The sequence below is a fragment of the Acomys russatus genome, chromosome 20 (genome assembly GCF_903995435.1).
Source record: "Acomys russatus chromosome 20, mAcoRus1.1, whole genome shotgun sequence".
Taxonomy (NCBI): Eukaryota; Metazoa; Chordata; class Mammalia; order Rodentia; family Muridae; genus Acomys; species Acomys russatus.
This window is the reverse complement of record NC_067156.1, coordinates 34740952-34761369: the sequence shown is the minus strand read 5'-3', so window position 1 is coordinate 34761369 and position 20418 is coordinate 34740952. Positions and strand designations below refer to the sequence as shown.

Sequence of the window (20418 nt, the reverse complement as noted above, 5' to 3'; positions counted from 1 at the left end):
AGACCCTTGGAATATACCCAAAAGATGCTCCACCACACAACACGGACATATGTTCAACCATGTTCATAGTAGCCTTATTCGTAATAGCCAGAACCTGGAAACAACCTAAATGTCCCTCAGTTGAAGAATGGATAAAGAAACTGTGGTACATTTATACTATGGAATACTACTCAGCTATTAAAAACAAGGAAATCCTGAATTAACCCAGACCCAGAAAGACTCACATGGTATATACTCACTTATAATTGGACACTAGCCTAAAAGGGTGGTCCCACGAAAGTCTTCATTTACCAGGAGATTGGGATAGATGTGAGGACTTCCTTTTGGGACTCTAGGTGAGAGAAGTATGGGAGAATGGGGAAATAGAAGGATCCAGGGGGTCCTAGAAACCTACAAGAAGAACATCATGATGGGCAGATCTGGAGCTGGGGGTGGGGGGTGGGGTGGAGGGTCTTCTCAAATTACTGTACCAACCAAGGAAAATACATGTAGTAAACATTTAGCCCCTACTCAGATCTAGCCAATGGACAGGACATTCTCCACAGTTGTGTGGAGAGTGGGGACTGACTCTGACATGAATTCTGGTGCCCCATATTTGACCACTTCCCCTTGGTGGGGAGGCCTGGTGGCACTCCAAGAAAGGATAAGCAGGATACCAGGATGAGACCTGATAGGGGCTGTGATCATATGGTGGGGGACAAGGTCCCCTTTTGTCATAGACCTTGGAGAAGGAAATAGGGTGAAAGAGGGAAGGGAGGGAGGAATGGGAAGATACAACTGAGGGGATAACAATTGAGATGTAATCTGAATAAACTAATTTTTTTAAAAAGCATTTAAAAATAAATTAAATAAATAAGAAAAGAAGTAAGAATTATAACTTACAGAGCCAGCATTTGGTTGGTTGGTATCTCTGTCTCTCTCCTCTCCCTACCCCAACTGAGAGAGGGGAAGGGGTGGGGACGGAGAGAGGAGAGCTAATTTGCTATCTATTGACCAAAGCATTCCTAATAGGTAATCTTTTGTGAAGAATAAGCACTACCCTCTATCTGCCACTTGGTTCGTTGACAGTTATGAATGTGAATATGGGTTTATTTTCATGCTGACTGTAATTAAGCAAGTGACTTTTCTAAGCTTCAGGTTTCTCATCAGCACAATGGGGAATCACCCCATGTCAGTAAGTTATGAAGCGTTCAATGCTGTACCATCTCCTTGGTGCCATCTCCTGGCCTAACGTTTCCATAGCTGTGCAGTTTCCAATATGTCTGCATGTTCCTAAATAGGTATGTATTCATTCATAGTACAGTCATGAATATCTTCCTGTGCTAAAACTACACATTACGATTCTGAAAAATATAACTTAGAATTTAAATCATTAGTGAAAAAAACTATTATGCATTTGATTTTGAAGTTTAACTACACATGAATTTTTAAACTGATATGTTTGTGATATGTTTCTTATGCATATTTACTTTGGAAAATTATTAAAAAGAAATGAGTCATTTGTCAAAACAGTAGAAATTTACTTCTAAAAGTACTAATTGGGAATTGATCATTTGATAGCGGAAAGTATAGAATATTATCTTTTAACAATGCACACACATTTACAATTGTATCCAATTTTGGGAAGTTCCCCACCATCCTCTCCCCAGGGGGAAAAATGTCAATTAAGAGTATCTGTGGCTTTGACGACTGTTGGAACACTGTCCAAGAATGGAGTTGTGTGAGGGGAATTCTGAGTGCTTGTGAGAAAACTCCAAGAAAAAAATGACCAGAGTCTTATGATCTCTGTTTCTTCAAAACCTGGGATTGTTCCGGGAATGTGCTGTTGCCCCTCCCAGGTGAAGTGGACATGGATGAGTTTGCCTTAGATGATTCATTACAACTGGCTGTTGTTATTTGCTTATATGCCTCGATGGGAAAACATGTTCGCCACGTGCAGCTTGTCCTTGTGATTATATACTCAGGTGACTTTTTTTTATTTTGGAAGCAGGGTTTCACTGTGTAGCCTTGGCTGTCCTGGACTCACTATGTAGACCAGGCTGGCATCGAACTCACAGCGATCCGCCTGCCTCTGCCTCCCAAGTCCGTGCTCCACCACTGCCCTGCTCAGGTGACTTTTCTTAACTGTTGCTGTATAAACTGTCTGATGCTCTGAATAAAGTTGTCTAGTAGGTAAGACTTTAGTTTACCTCATGTTGAGACTCCATTCTCCCAGATCCCACGACCATTCTAAAGCAGTAAACAGACCTGCACCAAGAATAACTGAGAAGCAGATGTCCACACATCAAACAGGCAAAGCCAACAAACCCTTGAGCTGTATTGTTAGTCCATGGGCAACAGAAGACAAACAAGCCACTGACCTTGCTTTCTTTAAAGGCTTTTTCTAATCACCATAATATATGTAGTACTTCGCTGTTTGCTGCCTGCTGCCTGCTGCCTGCTATCTAAGTGCCTGAGCAAACTGCTGACTATGTGCTGGTCATCCTGCACACACACACACCCATACACACATACACACACACACACACACACACACACACACACACACACACTCACATGAAGTTTCACAAAACAACAATCAGTATCCTAAAACATTTTTTTAAAAAAAAGAGAGATTTCAGAAAGAGTAACTGCAATTATTAAAGAGTACAGGAACACAGACAAATAAGAAAAAGGAAAAAACAAAGCTCTGAGTGAACCTGGGAGACAAAAAAAAAAAAACTAACAAGCATTGTGAGACGGGTACTTTTGCTGTCTACAACTCATAGACTACAAAGTAAAACAAAGGAGACAACTGGATGATCAAGGTGAAAACAAGTGAATATTTCTTCTATTATGATTAAAACTTTTAAGTCAGAAATCATATGAGAATAAAAACCTAAGGAAAACTGATTGAAGAGTGAGAGTCATCAGCAGATGTTACACAACATCAGAAAATGGGTTAGGGATGTAACTCAGTTGGTAGTGTCCTAGCCTGACCAGCACAAGGCCCTGGGTTCCCCAGTAAGTCCTTAACCTGGTGTGTGGCACATCTCTGGAATCCAAATCCCTAAGGGTAAACACAGGAGGCTCAAGGACATCCTCCTACCCATTGAGAACCTGACAGCCGCCTAAACTAAAGATCCTGCCTCAGAAAGAAACAGTGTACCTGGGTAGTACATAGCCATCAATGTAAATGCCAAACTATCTACTCCCATTGCTTTCATGTTACAAATGGAGGGGGAGGTGAATTCAGTCTGGAAAACATTCACCATTTAACGCAAGAGGTCAAAACTAACATGACACAAAACTAGGAAATGGTTGTCAAGAGCATAAAGTTTATGTGCTGTGATAGCTACAAGATCACTTTTACACTAGACTAATAAAAAATTCACAGCCAAAATTAGATCATAAACAAGCTACAGAAAATTATAAATTAAGGACTATCCTACAAAATAAATTCCATGTATATATCAAACACACAAATATCTGAAAAGAAAGACTAAAAGATGTAACTCCTTACGTTGCTTGGAACATGTTATTTGCTGGGTCTAAAATAAGCACTGGTGATACAAATATGAACGAGAGCCGTTCTCTCTACAAAGGTGAAAGTCTTATGGTACGCTAATTAGTCCTCTGAGACTCATAACGAGAAGCAAATATAGTTGTCATCAATATTTTAATTACATGGAACATAACAAAATTTAGTGTAGAGTTTTGCCTTCAGTTAGCTGTGCTGTATCACCTCTGTTCAAAATAGAACATTGTCCTATGTAGACTCTACATTTGTACATTAAAATACTCAGGAAGTTTGTTGTATTATTTATATTCAAACTTAAAACTTAGGGTCTATATTTGTCTGCTTCCTAAGTTACGGTAAGGATACTACGGTAAGGCAACTTGGGGAGGAAAGGGTTTATTACAGCTTACAGCTCACTGCCCATCATCCAGGGAAGTGAGGCAGGGACTCAAGGCAGGAAACTGGAGGCAGGAACTGAAGCAGAGGCTGTAGACGGTGCTACTTATTGGCTTGTTCAGCCTGTCTTCCCTCACAGCCTAGGAGCACCAGCCCAAGATTGATGGCACATAAATAAGTCATTAGTCAAGAAAATGCCCTAAAGACTTGCCCCCAGGCCAATCTGATGAAGGCATTTTCTCAGTTGAGGATCCCTCATCCAAAACGACTCCAGTTTGTGTCAAGTTAACAAAACCTTATCCTACACGGGGTCTGGGTTTAAATATCAGCAAAATAGAGAACAAATCACTGCTATTTTAAATGTTTTTTTCAACTCATTCCAGGACTACAAATACATTCCCTCAGCATCTAACAAACCTACTTCTTACTTGAAAATGTTACAAATTAGTTAGTTGACAGATGACTTTCTTTTCTCTCTCTCCTTTGTCCATGTAGAAATGTCAGTGACACATTAACATATTTACTCTATAAAAACACAATTTTGAACATGGCCCAAATTAACAAAAATGATTATAGTATTAGCTCTATAAAGCTAAAAAAAAAATAATGAATATGTCTGGAGAGATGCTCAGTGAGTAAAGCACTAGCCATGCAAACATGACAGCCAGATCCCAACACCTATGGAAAATGCAGGCGATTTATAGAAAGAGACAACAGATCCCTGGAGCTCATTGGCCAGCCTATTAGCCAATCCATGAGCTCTGGGCTCAGTGAAAGACCTTATCTCAAAACATACAGTAAAGAGTGATAAGTGAAGACACACACGTGCGTGCACACACACATACACACGCGCACACACATACACACACAAGTTAGCATCTAAACACACAAGTAAATAAATAAGCAGCTAAATTTTAACTAGTAGCTCTCTAAAAATAGAAGTATTAAAATTGTTGGATAATAGAAAGGCATAAGAAGGCTGCATGGACTGCATTAATATCAGACAATGCAAACTTCAAGTCAAAGATTGTACATCAAGGTCACTTACTAAAAAGGCACAGTAATCATACATAGGAAGCAAACACTAACGTAATTATGAAAGAGAACACACCCTTCGTGCTCATTGAGAGGCTGTCTGGAGCTCCTAATACTTTGTTCAATGAGGGAAAGATGACAATAAAAGGCAGAAATTATGATTTTCCTGTACCCAGGTTTTAAAAGAAATATCTATTATATTCTTCAACAAAGGAAATTAGAAATTGATTGAAAAAGGGAAAGGAACATAGTTTGAACATTCCTGATCCAGAAATCGAAACACCAAAAATGGTTCAAAATCTGGTCATTTTTCAATGACTGTATGCCACAGAAGGGCTTGGAATTTGAGGCATTTTGAACTATATATTTAACACTGTACATGCTCAGTTGGTAAAGCAAAGCAAATACCCTCAAATCTGAAAAATGTAAAGTGGAACACTTTTGTTCGCATGCATTTTAGATGAGGGACACTTGGCCTGTGCTGACAAGTGATGAGGTTTTCAGAGGAAACTGGGCAAAGACAGTGCCACTAAGACAACACAACTGGTTTCCTCAGGCATGTTTGGGACAAATCACATCAGCTGCCTTTTCCAGGTCACATCTTCAGAGACAGAGACAAAGATTACGTACCACATAGCTGGAGTGCAGTCATCTTAGGATGCCAGCATTTTTTCTGGTCACGCGATCAGATCTGTAGTCAAAGTCCAAGGGCCATTCTTCCTACATCCCTGCTACTGACAACTCACCCAATTCCAAGCATCAGTTTCTCCACTTTGGGTTAAAATTGAGGATATCTGATTCAACCACTGGATTGTGCCTCTGTGGGCAACAAGCTATGTGTAAAAGCATTGGCAACGCCTCTGACCAATAGGATATTAAAAATAGATGTTACTCTGCAGTCCTCCCTTTCAGGTCAAAATCGCTTCAAGTATTTTTACAGCAGTTCTCTCGAGTCTCTTTTTAAGCCTTCCTAAGGATTTACAGACATTTAACTCACTTCAATGCCTGCCTACAGTACCCGGCCCCAGATGGTACATCTACAATGCAGGCGTACCCCGAAAGCCCAGACCATCACAGAAGGAGCAGCAGAAAGCCTGTAAGACCCAGAGGACCATGATGCCGGCAGGGAGACAGGGACTTCCAGCATGATGGGAATGCTGGACTCATGAAATCTTAACACACAGCTGTCTAAACGAGCCCTCAGTAGTGACCACAGCAGCTGACATGACCACATGAGGGGCACAGTTTACAAGGCTCTTGCATTACTTTCTTTTTTGTTGCTACAACACTATGATCAAAAGTGACTTATGGGAGAGTTTGGTGTGGCTTATAGCTCTGGAAGAAGAGTCCAGCAGGCACAAAAAGCTGAGATAGCACATCCTTAACTGAAAATGTAAAGCAGAGAAAGAACTAAAAATGGGGCAGGGCTAAGGACCTCTCAAAGCCTGCTCCTAGTGATGTGCTTTCTCTAGCAGCGCTCCAATTCCTAAAGGTTCCACGGCCTTCCTGAATAGCACCAAATGTTCAAGTATGAAAGCATACAGAGGACATTTCTCATTTAACCCCCCACAGCCCTGCCTCTAGACAAGGAGCTGCAGATAATAAACAGCTGCTGAGAAGAAAAATCAGTTTGTCCAGCGATGATCCCCCTGACAGGCTAGCCAATCACAAGTAGTCAGTCCTAAACACATGTACATACAAGCAACACTAAATGGACTCTGCAGCTTTTGTGTGTGTGCATGTGTGTGTGCGCGCGCATGTGTGTGTTTAGCAATAATTCTTAAGAATAGAGATCATGAATTAGAGAAGGCATTGGAGTAACAAAGAGAAAGGGAAAAGTGAAAATAACATAAATACAGTATTTTTTTAAATATGCACCACACATGAGGAGACATCTCAGGTGAGAAGAGATACAAAGGCAAATAAGCACAAGACAAAATGCTGGCCATCACTGATCAACAGAGAAATGCAAATAAAGCAAAGGTGAGCCTTTTCTCCATCCTTTTGGAACAGTTAAAGTAAATGTGTCAATACAAACTCTGCCAAATATACAGAGAACATAGATCCTCCCTGCGTTGCTGGTGAGAGTGCAAAACAATATGTTCACTTTCGTTTGTCTTAGGAAAAACAACTGCATATGATTTAATACTTCTGTGACAAATAAAAACTTGAGTCCACACACAGACCTATGTACAAATGTTCATGACAAATATCTGTAACAACCCCAAACTGGAAATAACTAAGGCGCCCTTCTATAATGGAGTCTTTAAACTACTTGCTATCCATACCATAGCAATAAAAAAAAGGATTGGCATGCAAGGCACTACCATAAGAAATCTCCAGAAAATTGTAGTATGAGCCATGAGTCAACCCAGAATATTATATACAGCAGTACTCCTCTCATGTACCATTCTTGAAATGACAAAACAATACACAAGGACAACAGACCTGGGGTTGTCTAGGATGCACAAAATGGGCAGGGAGAGGAATCGGGGTGTGTGCACAAGGACAACACTAGAGAAACTGGTGCTGGAGGCACTCTACGTCCGGACTGCTTGCATGCCGTTATCCTAGCTGTGGTGCTGCACTGCGGTAGGGAAAGGTTTTATAAGGAGACAGGACTCAACTTACTAAGTAGTAATCAAAAGTTCTGGCCAAGTCAGAGCCAAGCTGCTGTAATAATAATGTAAGACATGATTGCTACTTTATCAAGTTCAGGGAATACAGGTCACTCCCTGCTGTGTATATGATAGGCTCCTAATTTCAGGGATGTGTAAAACTAAACTGAAAACAAAAAACAAACAAAGTAAGTTTCATTCCCATTGCCCTCAGAACCAAATAAATAAATAAACAAAAAAACAAACAACCCATGGCATTAGACAAATCTGTACTGGCCAGCACTTTATGTGTTTTTTCCTAAATACTACTGTTCTAGGCGTGTTCCTGTTGCTGTGATAAATACCTGGCCAAACTTGTGGAAGAAAGTGTTTATTTCATCTTACAGGGTACAGTCCATCCTCCGGGGAAGCTAAGGTGAGAAATCGAGGCAGGACCTTGAAGCAGAAAGCATGGAAGAACAGTGCTGACTGACTGGCTCCCTCTGCCTTGTTCAGGCCCACTTGCCCAGGAACAGCACCACGGAGTGAGGTAGGCCTTCCTACATCAATTAGCAACTAAGAAAATGTCCCACAGACATGTGATAGGGCAATCTGATGGAGGCAATTCTTTGGTTGAGTTCCTCTTCCAAAGTGACATTAAGTTCATGTCAACTTGACAGAGAAGGTAACTATGACAATTACCTACATATGCATGAATCTAAAGCAACAAGCCTACAATTAGAGAGAAAACCTTGTCCTGTTGGAATAGTGGCAATTCCTATATGTAAAGAAATAGTATTAATACTTATGAAAATGTCTATGAAACTGCACTTTCACCTTAGTTTTCTACCCACTTTTAAATAGCAGTGGAAATGATGAATCAGTCTTAGCTGCAGAATAAAGCTGGCAATGCTCTCCACACTTACGCCTCAACCCCAAAAAGCACAGGAGGTCACATTTCAAACTGCCAGCTAGTCAGCTGGCAACGGAATTCGGCATTCCGCACACTGTAAGAATTGTAGCAGTACTGACGGCAAGCATATGGAAAACAAATGTCAGTAAATAAGTCAGGAGCCATCTGTGCAAATAACCTCACACAGTGAAATCGCCACCTCTTTTCACCATAGTGGAAAAGACAGAGAGAAATGACAGTGGCACCCATCTACCAAGTAAATGGAGAGGGTATAGACAGAGAGACAAGAGCAGAGCGGGGAGCAGGAGACAGGGGGGAAGCACACATTATAACAATGCCATTCACCCCAGAGGCAATGAAATACGAGCCACCGTAAAGTCAGCCTATCACAAACCTATCACAAACTCCCTGAGCATGCCTAATAGCTCAGAGACTCCTTTCACCTGGTCAAAGCTGTAAGAAACACTATTGTTCAAAAATATAGTTACAGATGCTGGATACATAGATGTGGAGACACTCCCTGATTGATAACAAGCTGTTCAGGATCGCTCCCCACCGCTGGATGCTGTAACTCTGGCATGATCTCTGTGTTGTAACTGGGCTAAGAACTTATTCAACAAGCATTTGATAATGACATACTGTGCCCTAGGCACTATTGTAGGCTTGTAGTTTAACACAGAAATATCTACTTTTCTGCAGTTGACATTCAAGTGGATAAAAGATCCATTGACGATTAATAAGTAAGCAATACTGTATGGTACTAAGTGATGAGAACCAAGTAGAAAGAGGGTTAGAAATGATGGGCAAGAGCATCACTTTAAAGAATGTAGTCCAGAAAACAATCCGAGACCATACAAGCCTGCAGACCTGAGTGCAATGTTTAGACCCCACGTAAAAAGCCCTATGACACAGCAGTACAAGTCTGTTATCCCAGCACTCCTCCAGTGAAATGGAGGTGAAGACCCATAAGATGGGAGGTGGAGAGAGAACAGGCAGGAAGCTCTCATATGCAGCAGAAATAAGAGACTCTGGACTAAAAAAGTCTCAAAGGATCATTCTGGTGGGAACTTGGAAGACAAAAATGTGTACAGTGAAGGCCTGGTTTCTGAGAGTTCAGGGAAAACAGGGACTCCATCAGGACTGGGCTAGGGACCATTTGTGTGATGTTCTAGCAAAAAACCCTAGCTGCATCCTGCCCTGTCAAGAGAGCTTAAGTAAGATTGAGTTTAAAGGTAATGGACTAATTTGTCTGATGGAGGCAATCTGAAGACAGTGTAGCCCGCAGGCTGTGGCAAAGTCAGTGCGCACTACTCTCATCCAGGTCTGCAATGAGGTAAGAGTAGGAAGCTTGGTGAGGAAAGGCGTGTAGCTGAGACCTGAGCAGACACCGAGTATTTGTCGTAGTTACAGAAACCAGAGCCAGGGAAAGGAAACCTGGTCCTCTATACTAGGACAGCACTCTTGGAAGGCTCCAGCTTCTGAAAATGCAAATTCACTTGAAAGAGAAAGCTGAAAAGGTTCCTGGACTTCAACCCTTCTTGAAAGTCTCTTTTTTGTTTGGTTGGTTATTTATTTTTAAGAAGTCTTGCTATATGTTGTGCAGATCTGTCCTGAGCTCACTAATGCAGCCCATGCTGCCCTTGAACTCGGGGTGACCTTCTAAGCGGCTATCTCCCTCCACACAGCATACTGTGCAGATAGATCTCTGGGAAGACAGCCATTCAGTGGTCCCCAGAGGTCAGCAGGAGCATGCTGCCTTCTGCAAAAGTCCAAAAGTAAAGCGACCGAACCAGGGATCTGCTTTCAGTACTCTGCATTCCATGTTACCAAATCAAGTCTTAAGAGGTAGAAATGCTTATTATAAGCATCACATCTTAGGAATGTGCCCTAACTACATCCTCAGTCTTAGACACAAGAATCAGCATGGTCTCACTTTCAGGGGAACAAAATAATATGTACTTCTTGACCTACAAACTGTCGAAAGTGCCTCTTATGGAACTTCTCTCTGAATTCAAATTTAAGACACTGGTAGGACACATCAATGATTTTCAAATTGCTACTGCTCCATGTCAAAACTATATGAACAGTGCAAGTCTGAGGACAGTGAAATGTCATTCAATTAATGACTTCAAAATCGGCAACACTGAAAAATACATCAGCCGTATTTAGCAAGTGCACATCTTGGAACACGATGACATAATCAGGGCAATCTTGCTAACAGCACAGTTCTTGGCATTAGCAAAATCTTTATTCAATTTGTTAATGGTTCTGGCCTCAGTCAATTACTTAGGAGAGAATACATTTCTGTTCTGAATAAGACTGATTAAGGCTCTCTTAGATTAAAACCATTTAAATTGACTGCTGTATCAACAGCTAAATCCATCACCTTTTCGTTCCCTAGAATAATTTTCATCTGTTTCAAGCTAAAACAATCTTCCTATACTCACACTTTTAAAGAGAGAATTTTAAATGTCTGGAATCTAAGATTCTAACAAAACTCAAGAGTCAGAATGTAAATGAAACACATACAGAGAGAGTTTTAAATACAACAAAAATTAAAGGGAAAAAGCACTAGGAAACAAAAAGTACAATTCATACCTCTTCACTGAACTGTTCTTTTCTCCCCAATAAGTAGAAATGTCCCCCTTTATTTAAAAAAAAAAAAAAAAAAAAGCAAACACTGAATTTCAAAATAGCACAATTTGTGAGTCAAGGGTATTGTTCACTGAACTATTTCTTGAGAGTCTGCTATCTTCCAAAGGCCACTACAACACTGAAACTACAGCAATGGACAAAGCAAATAGTTCTGCTTTGTAGAGTTGTATCATAGGACAAAAGCAAACAATTTTAAAAGTAACCAGGTAAAATAGAAAGCAACATAGTACAAAATGAGCTAAGCATTAATAGAAGGTTTTTCCAATTATGAGGGTCTAAGATAAATGTCACCTTTAAGCACATATCTGAAGATGATAAAGGAGCCAGCCATATGGACATCCAGTAGGAGAGCCTCGGAGGCCAGAGGTCAGAGGTCAGAGGGATTCAGAGTGAGTCGGATGGGGGCAATGAGGCAATGAAGATCAACCAGATAGACAGTGGGCTGAGGGAGGGGGGACTGCAGGTCACACAGGCAACTCTAAGAACTGAATGCTATCATAAGCAACATACAAAGCCACTCATGGATTTGTGGCCGAAAGGGAGCAGCGTAAGAGAGAGCTTAAAACAATCAAATCACTGTTGGTATCCTGAGCTGGTAGAGGCTGAGAAGGAGTTCATGGTACATTAAAACCATTAAAGACAGACTTTATTTAATTCCAGCAGAAGCAGAAACAGGTGGATCTCTGAGTTCGAGGCCAGCCTGGTCTAGAGCATGAGTTCCAGGACAGCCAGGGCTACAAACAGAAACCCTGTCTCAAAAGAAGAAAAGAAAAGAAAAGACAAAAATCCTTAAAGACAAAAATTATTACCCCCCCCCAGACAGAATGCTTTCTATGACAATTTGAAGACAGATGAAATGAGTAGCAGCAGGCAGAAATCAGGGAGAATTTGACTTAAAAAAGAAGAGGATTCTGACTCTAGAAGGGAACCATATAGTGGAGAAATTCACGTTTCTGACTTTCCCCGATCTCCGAGTACGGAGTTGCTACAGCTCTGACGGAAGCTTCAGAGTTTCTTGGCTTGAGCTGCTCGATGATACCATTCCTAGGTCCATATTCAGGGGAAAAGGAAACATGCATCCATAAGGGGACCTGTCCACTAACTGCAGTCACCCTACACCAGGAATGATGCTCTTCTCAGAAGCCATACGTTGACAGATAAAAACCCCAGGGCCAGGTGTAGGGTATCTCCCCTCACATTGTTGGTTAAACCACTGCCAAAACAACACAAGTTATGGCCATTGCTCCTGATTGCACCTAAGAACGGGATCGTAAGACCCGACAGCTGAAGACAACAACACACATTGATCGTAGGTCACAGAACAATCAAATTGGTACTAACGAGGAAGAGTCTTCTCTGATAGCTTTCAGAGAACTGAAAGGCACTAATGCAAGCTGCAAGGGGAGAAAAAGTATTTGTAGTCTTACCCAGCTGGTGAACTCTGAAAACTGTAACAGCGAACAGCATGACATCATAGGCCCATGAGTGCAATAGTGGCTCAGCTGCTATGGGAGTTGCTAAACGTTCTACACAAAAACAAATGTATGTCTGGTACTGTAAAACTCATGACTGAGGAGTTCATAGGCCCCAGAGGAGAAGCCACAATGATTATTCCGCTAAATGGACAAAATAGCAAACTCCTCTCTAGAGTCATATCTTCTACCCACAGATTAGTTTCTTTGTGCACTGGCAGAAGCTCACAACTGATCAAAGTGCAAAAATTAAGTATCAGTGGAGTGTTCAGTCACAAATGGGACACCTACATCACATGCCCACCATGGCCCCGGACATCACAGAGGAGGAGGCAGAAGGATGTCAGGACTGAAGCAAAATCTTGTCTTCTAGTTATAACTGGACTTTTGCGCTCATGAACTCATAGCAGCCGTGGTTGCCTGAACAGTATCTGCCAAGATCAAGCCAGTCGGCATGATAGTATGGAGTAGGAAAGGGTTCACAGTGCCCCCTTAGCTGAAGACAGACGATGGGTTCTAGATGAGAATCAATTTTCTCTAAGGGTGTGACTCTCTGTAGGTCAACCATGATCCACTGAATAGCCCACACCTATGAGTATATGGGCAGGACAAAATGGACTCCCATTAAATCATTAAAACAACAAAACAAAAACAAAATTAAGAGTAGAGGGGTGGATCTTGGCTGTCCTGGATTCAATTTGTAGACCAGGCTGGCCTCAAACTCACAGAGATTTTGCCTGCTTCTGCCTCCCAAGTGCTGGGATTATAGGCATGCACCATGATGCCTGGCTCCTAAAAACACTTTTTAAAGAAAGACAAAAACTCGTCCACAAATGTTCACAGCAGTGTTATTCTTAACAACACAGAAATGTGACTGCCCCAACATCTACAAATAATAGCAAACTGTGGCTTTCAATCAGTGGGCTGTTGTTATTCGGCAATAAAAGACCAACTGTCACCTGTAAGATCACCAGACAATCCAAGATAGTGGTCACTGTCATTAGGTGAGTGCACTTTATACAGGTCTGTTTATATTAACCACTCCAGTATCAAATATAAACTATGGTGATGTGACCAAGAAGAGGATGGTGCTGAGTATAGTCCAAGCACTCAGGAGTCAGAGGCAGGGGGATTACTGTGAGTGCTGGCCAGCTTGGGCCACACAGCCCGGCCAGTCACAGCTACATGGTGAGAGTCTGTCTTAAAAAATAAAGAGGATTGCCGGACATGGTAGCACACACCTTTAATTCCAGCACTCAGGAGGCAGATACAGGCAGATCTCTGTGAGTTCGAGGCCAGCCTGGTCTACAAAGTGAGTCCAGGACATCCAAGGTTACACAGAGAGACCCTGTCTCGAAAAAACAAAAAAATAATAATAATAAAATAAAGAGGGTGCTCACTTCAGCAGTACATACACTAAAATTGGAACGATACAGAGAAGAGTAGCATGGCCCCTGCACAAGGATGACACGCAAATCCGTGAACCATTCCATATCTTAAAAAATAAAAATAAATAAAGGTGATGAGGATAGAGAGACAGAAATAAACTAGACACCTCTGGATGATGAACACACATGACACTGCAGATGGTTGGCTGAGTACACAGAGGTCCTGAAGCTTAGCAGCTCAACATTTCACATTCCTGCATTTTATTGCAAGGAAGTTATAGTCCTGTAAAAAGAAGCTTCAAATCTATATTGGAATAGCTCAGAACCTCAAACTCAATTCAAATACCTTGAAAAATTATGTTTTTTATTTAATTACAGGCCAATTACTGAAGTAATAATAGAGGCAGAAATATCAGCCGGTTGTGGATATGATTACCATAAAAAACTTTCTCATAAATAAAGACAATAATGCTAAGAGGCATTTAAATCCTGAAAGACCATTCGCCTGTACACATTTATAGTGACACTGTGTGTTTAAAGATATAGATGTTGAAATATACTCTGTCCCCTTTATGATAAAACTACTCATCTGTTCTCAGTACTCCAAAGAAATGCAATAAAAATATCAAACAAAATAATATGATAAAATATCAATTATAAAATGTCACGTTCTAATTTTATTTATTCTGTTGTCATATATTACATCCCGACAGCAGTTGCCCTCCCTTCGCTCTTCCCAGTCCCTCCCACCACCTCTCCCGCCCCAGATCAGCTCCTCCTTCGCTTCCCTTCAGAAAAGAGCAGGCCTCCCAGGGCCAGCACAGCAAGTTACAATAAGGCTAGGCACACAGCCTTGTATCTAGGCTGGATGAGGCAACATAGGAGGAAGAAAAGCAAGTTCTAATCTTTTACACTGAATTAAAAAGACAAGTATCAACGCATGGCTGGAGAATGCTCCTCCCAGAAGTTTATTAAACAAAACTCTCGGCAACAGTCATGGATTAGCTCACTATGAGTTGCTGATCAGGGAGACCTCAAACAACACAGGCTATAGATACTGCTCTTGGTTACCTACCATAACCAGATTGTAAAATTATAATGTTGAAGACTCCAAACCCTTTAGTTTCAGGACATTGAGAGATCAATCTCAAACTAGCTGGGAACCTTTCTCCCTGCTGGCTAGCTTTGACAGTGCCAGAAGGTGCTGTGCAGGCCACTGGAAGAGAAAAAACATCAAAAGTCTTGCCCAGCATCAAACCCTGTCTGCTACAGTACCAGCTTGCTAGGCAGCATGTGTCCACTGGCGCAATAGTGGCATGACTGTTGACAGTTAACCAACTGCTTTCTGGTTGGATTTGAGGTCTGCTCCATGGGAGGGATTTCATGCTTAAACTCATGGCTGCAGAGACCATGAGCCTTAGGGGGAACCTATTGCTGTTTTGCTAAATATTCATGATGTTATGCTTTTTGTAAAGAATTATGTTTATGACTACAGATTTGTGGTGCTCTTACCCTTGGCCAGAGAAGCAGTGGGCAGCAGTCAATACAGACTCAAAACTGGTCAAAATGCTAAAATAAGATACTAAGTGCTTGTCCATAAATGGGACTTCTGTATCAACTCCTCCATCCCAACGCTCAGAGAACATCACAGAGCATGAACAGAAAGAATGTAAGAGCCAGAGGACAGCAAGGAGTGCTGTGAAATGTGTTTTGGACATGGCATGACTATAGCACTCATCAATTCACATCAGCTGTGGTTACCTACATAAGGCCTACAGAAGAGCAAGCCAGCAAAAGCCAGCATGGATGAGTAAGGGGGTCACAAGGCCCTTCTCTGGCTGAGGAGTTATTTGTAGCTACAGGCTGGTATAGGAGGAAGGATCATTTCTCTCTAGGGAAGTGGCCATTGGTGGTTGCCTATATGAATGGCCCATACCCATACAGGTAGCATTAACTGGACTCAGTGGTGTGTGTGTGTGTGTGTGTGTGTGTGTGTGTGTGTGTTTCCTTTAATTGAAGGACATGAAGTTCAAAGGAGGCCACGTTGGAGGCAGTCTGGGGGGGAATTAAAAGGGAGAAAAGAGGCTAGCTAAGATCAAAATGCACTGCATATATGTATATAATTCTCAAAAAATATATAAAATATTCTAAATAAAGATAAGTATTTAACAATGAAGCAAATGATTGGCTGTTATAGTTAATAAAATAAATTTTGTAATGGATTAAAGGGAATTCTTTTAATATTTAGAAATATTATTGTCTTAGGAAACGTTGGCCATTCATTTTTAAATGCAGGTTCTGTAAGAGCCTGCATAAAAATAATAAAATTTCATCATGCAACACAGTGGCTGTATATTTTGAATAAATCTGTATGAAAATGGTGAAATGAGGAACAGGAAGCTGCTTGACAGAATAAAATCACACTGAGTGCATTGTAGGCATTCAAAACAAACGAGTTTAATTTATACTTAAAAACTTGCCCACACCTACGTCCTCTCAAGGAGAGAGATCGATAAGCATGCTACTTTAGGAGAGACCTTCCAGACCATTTCATTATCTTACTTTTTAAAGTATTTTAGAAAAAAATACAAAAACACAATTTAAGAATAGTGCCTCAGCTGGGCATGGTGGCACATGCCTGTAATCACAGTACTCAGGAGGCAAAGGCTAGCAGATCTCTGTGAGTTCAAGGCCAGCCTGGTCTACAAAGTGAGTCCAGGACAGCCAAGGCTACACACAGAAACCCTGTCTCAAAAAAAAAAAAAAAAAAAAAAAAACAACAACAACAACAACAAGAATAGTGACTCGCCAGGTGTGGCAGACACCTGCAATCCCAGCACTCAGGAGGCAGAGGCAGGAAGATAGCTGTGAGTTCAAGGCCGGCCTGGTCTACAAAGTGTGTCCAGGACAGCCAAGGTTACATAAAGAAACTCTATCTTGGAGAAGAAAAAAAAAAAAAAATAGTGCCTCAAGAAAAGTTTCAGAAACAAAAGCTATTTTTGACAAAAAGACTCGACACAGCAGTTTTTACTTTTAATATGGTTCAAATGTATTAAGGGATTCTAAATAAAATTTTAATGAGTAAAATTACAAACACTGCTTATTTTCCGTGGTTTGTAATCTAGTGTTATGATCACATGGCCTTATAACAAGTGTGGGAAAGCACCACTGACAGTCGGCGCTGAGAAGAGGGAAGAAAGCAAAGCTGGACACGCAGCAGTACCAGCTCAGTCTCCAAGGGAATAGACAGTGTTTCTGAAAAGTGAGGAGACTGAAGGGAAAATTCCTTTCCGTAAAGCGTTAGAAAAAGCGATTACAGTACTCTCTCTGACTTACCAGATCTAAATAATAAAGACATAAAGAGCTATTTTCTCACTATGCCTTTCAACTACTTTTCAACTTATCTTTGACAAGGGCACCAAACACACACAATGGGAAAATGCAGTCTCTTTATCAAATGGTGCTGGAAACTGGCTATGCATAAGAACACAAAAGTGGGCTCTTACAATTTAAAAATCAATTAGATACTTGTATACTAGGCATAATGAATATTAAGGGGGAAAACTCTCTGGCAATGCTCTGGTGGTGGTTTTTAGGATATGAAACCAAAAGCAAAGGCCACAGATTTTTTTTTTTTAAATGTGATTTACTAAACTCAAAGTCCTTGAACAAGGTGCACACAAAGGAAAAAGGCATCCTGCAGAACAAAAGAAATCCACGCATCATATTACCTGATAAGGGTCAGTAAGCAAAAATAAATAAATAAATAAAAGAGTCCAAACAAGGATCAGCAAAAAAGCAATCCAGTTTTTAAAATGGGTAAAGCTGGGTTGGAGGCAGGACTCGACAGCTGAGCACACTTGCTGCTTTTCCAGAGGACCTGAGTTGGGTTTCCAAAACCAGTATCTGATTGTTCACAGTCACCTACTACTCCAGCTCCAGGAGACCCGAGGACACCCTCTTCTGGCCTCCTCAAGTGCCAACATAAACCCATACACAAACACACACACACCACATGGCACGCACTCATACACGCTCATGTGCGCACACACACACACACCACATGGCACACACTCATACACGCTCATGTGCACACACACACACACACACACACAATTTAAAAATAAAAATAAATCTTAACAAAAAAACAGAAAAGGTTTTTTTTTTAATTTTTTTTTAAACAGAGATACCAACAAGCATGGCAAAGATGCTCCATGTCACACATCAGGAATATGGCAATCAAAGCCAGGGAGGAATGTCACCTCTACATGTTAGTAAGCCTGTTATCAAGAAGACAACAACTTAAATGCCCATTGATGGATGGATGAATAAGAAGGCACAGCTATATATTCACAATGGACATTATTCAGTCAGAAAAAATGGATAGCTTGAGGACCGAAGAGAAAGTTCAACGGTCGGCGCCTCAGACCTATATGAAGGCTCAAAAACAACTGTAACTCATGTTCCAGGGGAGCTAACACCCTCTTCTTGCCTCTCCTGGTACCAGGCATGCACATGATACATACACACAGACAGTCTGGCAAAATACAGTCAACTCTTTCCAACGTCTTCCGGTCTTCCCAACTTTATTCTCTAAAAGTCAGTTTTACTATGTATCTTCACTGTCTTGACTGTCCTCAACTTGTGACCCTTCTCCCTCAGTCTCCCAAGCTACTGGGATAACAGACATGCTGCGATACCCAGCCCTCAAGTTTCTTTTTTCCATGTTGTGTATTTCCTCTGACAGCTGGTTATTCTGATCCTGAAGCAGCATCTCCGAAGGCAGCTGGTCAGGTGATGCTGAGGACCACCTTCCAGCTGGAGCCTGGAAATAAGTGAGAGGTGCGAACCGTGCGGGATGCTGGGGAGCCAGAAACACATCAGTCAAGAAGACAAGAAAATAAGGAAAAGGAGGGCTGGAGCGATGGCTCAGTCGGTAAAGTGATGCTAATAAACCATGAAGACCTGAGCTCGCATCCTCAGCACCCACGTAAACAATGGGTACATCTGTGATGTCAGCACCAGCATGACAGAAACAGGCTGGCAAAGAGAGGCACTGGCCATCCAGTCTACTTGATTCAGTGAGTTCTAGGTCCTACAGAGAGATGCTGTCTCAAAGCATAAGGTATTGGGGGCAAAGGGGGAGGGAAACACCCAACATGACCTCTGGCACACATACACACACATGCACACATACACACACATGCACACATACACACACATGCACACATGAAAACATGCCTGTATATCATATATATCACATTGATTAAAGAAAGGGGGGAGCTATGTAGATTTGGAAGAAAAGTCTCTATTCACCAATACTGAAAATTCATGTAAAAATAATTATAAGAGAGCCGGGCGTGGTGGCGCACGCCTTTAATCCCAGCACTCGGGAGGCAGAGGCAGGTGGATCGCTGTGAGTTCGAGGCCAGCCTGGTCTACAAAGTGAGTCCAGGATGGCCAAGGCTACACAGAGAAACCTTGTCTCAAAAAACCGAAAAAAAAAAAAAAAAAAAGAAAGAAAGAAATGTATTTGAAAGAAGCTATCCCAAATTATCAAAGTCACAGGACAGGTCAATATAGTCAGAAAGGACAAGTCATGAAGAGTTTGTCAGCAGGCCGGGCATGGTGATGCATGCCTTTAATCTCAGCACTCAGGAGGCTGAGGCAGGTAGATTGCTGTGAGCTCAAGGCCTGGTCTAAAATGGGAGTCCAGAACAGCCAAGAATATACAGAGAAAGCCTGTCTTGAAAAATAAAAATAAAAAAAATTAAAGAGAGAGAGAGAAAGAGAGAGAGAGTTTACCAGGACTTATGAGGCCATGAGTTCAATCTCCAGTATCACAAAAACAATATTTTTAAAGAATTAATTGTATTTCATTTCTAGTATCTAACAATAAGCAATTGGAACCAACATTTTAAAAATAGCATATTTATAACAATTTTAAAAGCAGAATAAAATACTAAGCTACAAAATATGCACAGGATCTGTGATAAAAATAAAGAACACTGGCAAAAAACATCAAAGAACACATTAATAAACTGAGAAATTTACTCCACACTGCTAAGAATTTATTCCTCTACAAATTCATCATTAAATCAAACACAGCTTAATCACTATGCCAGCAGGAATGTTTGCAGATACTGAACACCAGTTTTCCAAATTCTACATAAGAGCAAGAAACCAGAATACCCAAAAAAAAAATATAAAAATGAGAGCAAAGCCATTGATCTCAGACTATTTTTTAATTGTTTGTGTGTGTGTGTGTGTGTGTGTGTGTGTGTGTGTGCGCGCACGCACATGAGTGTCATGTGTACGCAGGAGCCTGCAGAGGCCAGGAGAGGATGGGGTCCCAGGGAGCTGGAGTTAAAGGCTCTATGAGCCGCCCGACATGGCTGCTGAAAACAGCAAGAGCTCAGGACTGTGGGCAATCTCTCCAGCTCCACTCACGCCAGTGTTTTGT

General features: G+C 41.3%; 1 protein-coding gene and 1 non-coding gene across 4 annotated transcripts in view; one reads left to right on the top strand and one right to left on the bottom strand.

Moving 5' to 3' along the window:
* Commd10 (COMM domain containing 10) overlaps nucleotides 1-20418 on the bottom strand; it is a 120630-nt gene that overhangs the window by 87647 nt on the left and 12565 nt on the right. Inside the window, exon 5 of one of the 3 annotated variants that reach the window (XM_051163060.1) lies at nucleotides 19500-19697. The exons of the other annotated variants lie outside the window; for them this stretch is intronic. Within the exon in view, the coding sequence (XP_051019017.1) occupies nucleotides 19539-19697 (159 nt within the window). The 3' untranslated portion in view covers nucleotides 19500-19538. Of the gene's footprint in view, nucleotides 1-19499; nucleotides 19698-20418 lie in introns of those variants that run through there. 3 annotated transcript variants of the gene reach the window in all.
* LOC127204851 (U6 spliceosomal RNA) lies at nucleotides 13960-14066 on the top strand. The gene has a single exon (XR_007832539.1). It is a non-coding gene; the product is annotated as a U6 spliceosomal RNA (small nuclear RNA).